The following is a 6000-nucleotide window of genomic DNA, read 5'->3' on the forward strand; positions in this document are numbered from 1 at the left end:
AATTTCAAAAATATGCTGATTTTTTCACCGCTAGAGTCATTTTATCTAATCCCATGAAATTCTATAAAGAAAATATTATGCGCAAGCGGAATTACTAAATCACATCTTACATCAAAGATATACAAACCATTTAAAAAAATTAGAAAAAAATGGTATTAAACCTAGAGTGCCAGCGGTATATCATTCTGGTTAACATTATAATATATATGATGACTACTAGGTAAGGTATGTGACAACTGCGCCACTAATATGACTCTTTGTTAAACTGATGACACTGATTAATTTTTAAAGTCAGTTCACCGTGTCAGATGTCTATATCATAATAAAATATACGACTATAAAGTAAAATATATGCTGAGTGTGGAACTGTTTGTCCTCCAAAAGGCACACACTTCTTCATGTTTTAAAACTCTCTACACTTCTATACAAACTTTGTTTTTGTATTTAACAGCAAGACTAAATGTGCAAGACTTAATAAAGCAAATAAGGACGTAAAAAAAGACGTAAACCTTTTTAAAAAAATTAAATGAAGGATGTGTCACTAAAATCACATTACATTCTAATTATTTTTCTTAATTAGTTCTAGTTGGTCTTTTTAGAATGAAGTTATGATTATTTCTTTCATAAACTTTTCTTTTAAAATTATACGTTGCTTCTAGTAAAAAAAAAAAATTAAAAAAAAAAAACGTGCCTGAAGTAAATTTTCCTATTCAAATAGTTCTAGGAGTTCTAATAGTTCCTATTCAAATAGTTCTATTGGAATTATCACATGACTGATTTTTTTTCATTTTTTTTTTCACTGATGTCAACTCGACAAGAATATGTGCTTCTGACACTATGGAAAGTAATGATCCTGTATTGGTGAGATTTATTTTATTATTTGGTATAGCTGATGAAAATTTAGTAATACGTGATATAATTATTTCAAAGGCTCAAATTAAAAGCTCTTGTTTAATCTTATTTAATAAAAACGCTTGTTTACTAAAACCAAAACACTCGTTATAAATTTCAGTCAGCAATATTAATTTTAAAAAAAAGTTATATTGAAACTAATTCATAATTTTAAAATGCCTTTGATGTCTTTTGTCTGAACTCCAAAACACTGAAAAATTATTTTCTAAAGAAATCGATACTTTTTATATTAGATAAGCATTTTTTGTATAATTTAATTCAAAAAATAAATTATCTAAGTTATAATTTCTATGAGAAAACACTAATATTTTAAAAATCAACTGCAAAAAAAAAAAAAAAAAAAAAAAAAAAAAAAAAAAAAAAANTCTCAAAAAAAAAAAAAAAAAATATCAATTACAAATTTTCTCTTAACTAGCTTTTTCATAAACGTTTTTTTTTCTTCAAAATATAAAATTTCAAAATTATTATCATCACATTATCACACAAAATTATCTGAAAAATTAGTTCTGGGGAAAATTAAAGATAATCAAACTTTCTCAGTATATTGAAATGTTTTTTTAATAGTAATAGAAAAATTACATTACTTATTTCATATTCTAAACAGTATTTATCCCCATTAAATATTAAATGCAGTCTTATGTACTCACATATTGCATAGAAATCTAAAGTAGTGAACTCTAAACCTTTCTACCGCGTTATGAAATTTACACGAGATGACGCTTCAACAGCTATAATGATTTCTGAATTCTTATCTCTCAGCTACCTTGGTTGAAATTGGAATAATAGTTTTTTTTTAAAGAAACAAAAGTTTCTATACTTAGTTGGCAACGCTAAGTAATGTAGTCTTTTCGCGTCACTGTGGCATTGACTGTGGTAATCGATAATGGCTTAATGGGAATAACATAACCTTTATTTAGGTTACATTTGTTATTTCATTATCTATGTTAAAATTATCAATATTTTTTCTTTAAACATGTTTCATAGGTTTCTATTAATGCTAATTTTATAAATTATTTGCATGAAACCTTCGTCATCAATCCTATAAAGTTGTCAAAATGCGTTTTGTAAACAGCAAAGGCGTTGAAACGAATTGTAGTTCATCTTACACTATTTGGAGCACTGGAAGTTTGCAAGCGCCTACTATTTTGAAAACAATTCAAAATCCTAATGGTATGTTGCAAGTTATTATACTTAAAAATCTTGATGTAGTGTTATCTTTTGTTACGCAAGATTATTCATGTCACTGCGATATCTCCCAATTTTATCCCCAATATATCTGTATGTGTTTATTTTCATTTTTATTAAAAATTTAAATTTTGGTTAACATGCCCTAACATGTTAAGGTTTTTTTATCAATATTTTGGTGCATTATTATTTAAGGAAATGCCAATTTTTAATACAAGGAAGTTAGAACAAAATCTCACCATCGCTTTCGCAATCTCGTGTCTTACAGCCTTTGTTGTTTTGTTCATTTATTTGTTTCAAATATATCCCCTAGCTATAAACTATCTTTACGTTAATTTTTAGATTATATTCTACCTGTATGATATAGTATGAAATTTGCCAATGGCTATTATTAAGTTTGAATTAGGTTTTACTAATTTGCTTTTAGGTTAACTTATAGATAAGCCTGTTGGAACTAATTTAAGGCGACATGTATTGTTTTCAGCATTATTAGTTAGGGATGATGTTATATTTGTTTTTATTTGTAGTTTGAACTCCTTTTTAGTGACCTGATTGGATTTTCACTGATGTTTAGTGGCAATATTTTTGTTTATTATTTTCAATGGTTCAAAGGGTTTTTTTGGTAAAGCCTTTACTGTTTCTTGCAATTGTTATCAGGAAATAGTACCAACATTCCTTAATCATACCCTGATAGTAGATAGATGTTTGTCTAGATAAATCCTCATTATAGTTTTGCTACAAACATTGATGCTTTAAGTAGTGTTTTGTGATACTTAAAATTTTTATGCATTTTATGGTAGAATGAAATATTTTAAGGTTAGTATCAGTATTTCCCTATAGCTAGAAATGTTTCGGATAAAAATAATTAATATAAAAATAATTTATATCTCAGTTTCTCTGCATAGCAAAACATTTCTAGAGTAAAAAATAGTTGATGTCAACAGTTTTAAATTATTGACATTAGGCCTTATCCTAAGATTCATTTTTATTTTAATTTACTTTTTTGTATTTTGAGTGGCAAAGATCAGAACTGCCTTTATATATTTTGATTACATTTATTTATTCTTTTTCTATAGTCCCTTAGGGAAAGTTAGTTTCTTAGGATCCTTAAATTTCACCTATTTTACTGAAATAAATGACAAAATTAAAAAAAAAAAATTTCATTCTTTTTTTTAAAAATAGATAATTTATTTTTATAACTTTTTCAATTTGTTTCTGCATTGTTTACTTTTTTTAATATTTAAGATTTGTGGTCTTTTTCTTTTGTTCACAGCATGTTAAAATGTTGTCTGGCTGCTACACCCTTTTCCGCTCTTCATTTATGATAAAATAGAAAACAATGTTTTGGCCTTTCAGTGCTAAATAAAGGCTATTTTATTATTATTATTTTGTATATCCTGGGTTCTTTGAGTTTTAGAAATAAGTGGATTACATATAATTTAAACCAGTTTTGAATAATTTATAATATGATGTATTAAGAGTACATTAGAAAATTGATATTGTAGGTGTGTCAAGCAGAAACATTCTTATTCCTACATCTGCTTTTAATTTTTGTCTACGTGGATGCAAGTTAGTGGAAAACTCACTAATCAGTTTCTTATTTGCATCCATGTATTTTTCTTACGCGGTAAGAAGGGTGGCTTAAAGCTTCTATATTATAATAGCTAGTAATTGGTTTAACATGATTTTATTAAATGTTTATATTCCATATTTTAAATATTCTAAGTTAGGGTGTTATTTAATATTGAAATTTTTTTTTTTAATATTTCCGTTTGTTTATTTTGCAGGAGCTGAAGTGTCCTGCCTTACTGATGAATTATCTAGCCTATATTCACTTGATTCTGTATCCCCATCTCAAAAAAGAAAGATATTAGATTGTGAAAAAGGAGAGTATGATGAAAGATATTGTAAAATGCAGAGGAAGAAGTTGCTACAAAGAGTCGCAGCTAAAGCTAATTTAGTTATAGATGATGAAGCCTCAGATGATGAAGAAGATGAGATTTATGAACAAATGGATTGGATTGAGAGAGAAAGTGATGGTGGAAATATGTTTACTTGGGATAGCAGTGATGAAGAAGAGGATGATGACTCTTTTGAAGAAATAATCCCTAATTCCCCTGTTCTATTTGTACCCCGCTCGAAATGGAAAGAAGAAAGACGCAGATTACTTCGAATTTCTATGGCTAAAATTCGCAGAGTGGAAGATCCCGAATCTTACCTCCGACGTTCCGTCCTCATTAACAACACCGTGAAAAGACTCCAGAAAGATGTAGCAATGAGTGTGGCATGTCATTCTGATGCTTCTACTTCATCAGTTCATGTTAATTTTGCTTATCAGAATGAAGGCCACAACAGTTGGCAGTCTGAAAGTGCCAATTCCAATCTTTTGAAGCCCCAAATTCGAGATCCATCGTTTGGTGTAGACTATTCTGCTTCGTTGCTAAATGGTGAAACGGTGGTTCGGTACGATGATCAATCAGCTCACCCAGACTTGTCTTCTAATCCTGTCCAATTTCATCTTGCTTTTGCTTCGTCTTTCTTTTCTGACAAAGATTTTGATGTTTCCCGTCATGAAATAACGCACAGCACAACTTTTAATAGGAATCTTACTGAAGAGCAGAAGTTGTTGAATGATTCAATATCGCCATTTGTTTTAAAACAACCATCTCCTATGCATCTATTTTCATCCCAACCTTGTGGTTTGCAATATAGAAGCCATGTCCAAGATGAAGATTCTGCTGATGAATATAGTGAATCTTCTAGTACGTCCTCCATATTAGATTCTGTTGTGTATCACAGTCTTGTTGCCTCTTTGGAAACATAGCTCATTACTTTAAATATATTGAACTAATTTTAACATTTAAAGATTTTTTTTACTTCCATACAGAATTCTGTTGTATATTACAGTCTTGTTGCTTTTTTGAAAACACAACTCATTTTTTATTATATTTTACATTTAAAAGTTTTCTTATCCTATACAATATAATCATTTTTAATACTTAAGTTTTTATTATTTTACACGTTTAACTGTAACTTGTGATATATGAAGGACTGGTGTGTCGATTTGTGAACCTATCCATTTGTAGGGGAAAATGTTTTTATTTTAATTTAAAACTATGTCAAACAAGTTGTGCAATGTAAGAGCTTGTAAGTACTCATTTTCAATTTAGGGTTTAATATATTTTATATTGATACTGCCACAAAAGTATTTGCTATTGATTGTAAATATATACAGTTGGGGTTTTTTAATGAACACTAAAATAATGTAAATTTGTGAATAAAATTTTGTTATTTTAAATCCATGTATATCTGAACAAAAGTTGAATGCATATAAGAGGCATTTTCATATATGATGTAAATAAGATAACTATTTTAAGTGTATATATATTAAATTTTTTAATTAACTGTATTTTAGGGCTAGATAATTTTATTTAAGATTTTTTTTCTTCTATTAAACCAAGAACTAAATTTATATGAGTTTTAAAGGTAAATATTACTTTTCTCGTACTAGCAATCTTGAATCTTTTGGCATTAACACAATTTTACTAAATTTTAATCTTATTCATAAAGTATTTTACTTAATTTTTTTCACATTAGTTTAATGTGAGTGTTAATTAATGCAATACTGTTAGAGTATTAATTAATGCAGGCAATACTTTGAGTGTTAATTAATGCAATACTGTTTGAGTGTTAATTAATGCAATAATGTATTCTTACGCCTTGTAATATAGTTGGTCTCGTTAATTTATTTACAATTTTATTACATTTATTTGCTTTGGTTCAGAGTAACACAATTTGCTTGAGAAAAGTGCTTTTGTCAGGCTAGTGAGAATGACTGGTTAAAGCTGAGACAAGCTACGTAATTAACTGAAAATTGTGTAATACATCATATTTACCTCAGTT

At 28.0% G+C, this 6000-nt stretch overlaps 1 protein-coding gene across 1 annotated transcript; it reads left to right on the top strand.

The window, feature by feature from the left end:
• The first annotated feature begins 1724 nt into the window (after positions 1-1724).
• On the top strand, positions 1725-6000 carry LOC107440908 (uncharacterized). The gene is made up of 2 exons (XM_016053992.3): positions 1725-2082; positions 3885-6000. Exons 1-2 carry the CDS (start codon positions 1968-1970, stop codon positions 4919-4921), a joined length of 1152 nt encoding a protein of 383 aa, XP_015909478.1. The 5' UTR covers positions 1725-1967; the 3' UTR covers positions 4922-6000.

Source organism: Parasteatoda tepidariorum, chromosome X2, assembly GCF_043381705.1.
Source record: "Parasteatoda tepidariorum isolate YZ-2023 chromosome X2, CAS_Ptep_4.0, whole genome shotgun sequence".
NCBI classification, from domain to species: domain Eukaryota; kingdom Metazoa; phylum Arthropoda; class Arachnida; order Araneae; family Theridiidae; genus Parasteatoda; species Parasteatoda tepidariorum.

Coding starts and splice junctions, on each gene's coding strand:
- LOC107440908 (XM_016053992.3), top strand. CDS start 1,968: ATGCGTTTTGTAAACAGCAAAGGCGTTGAAACGAATTGTAGTTCATCT. Junction 2,083..3,884: donor AACAATTCAAAATCCTAATG/GTATGTTGCAAG, acceptor TTTATTTTGCAG/GAGCTGAAGTGTCCTGCCTT.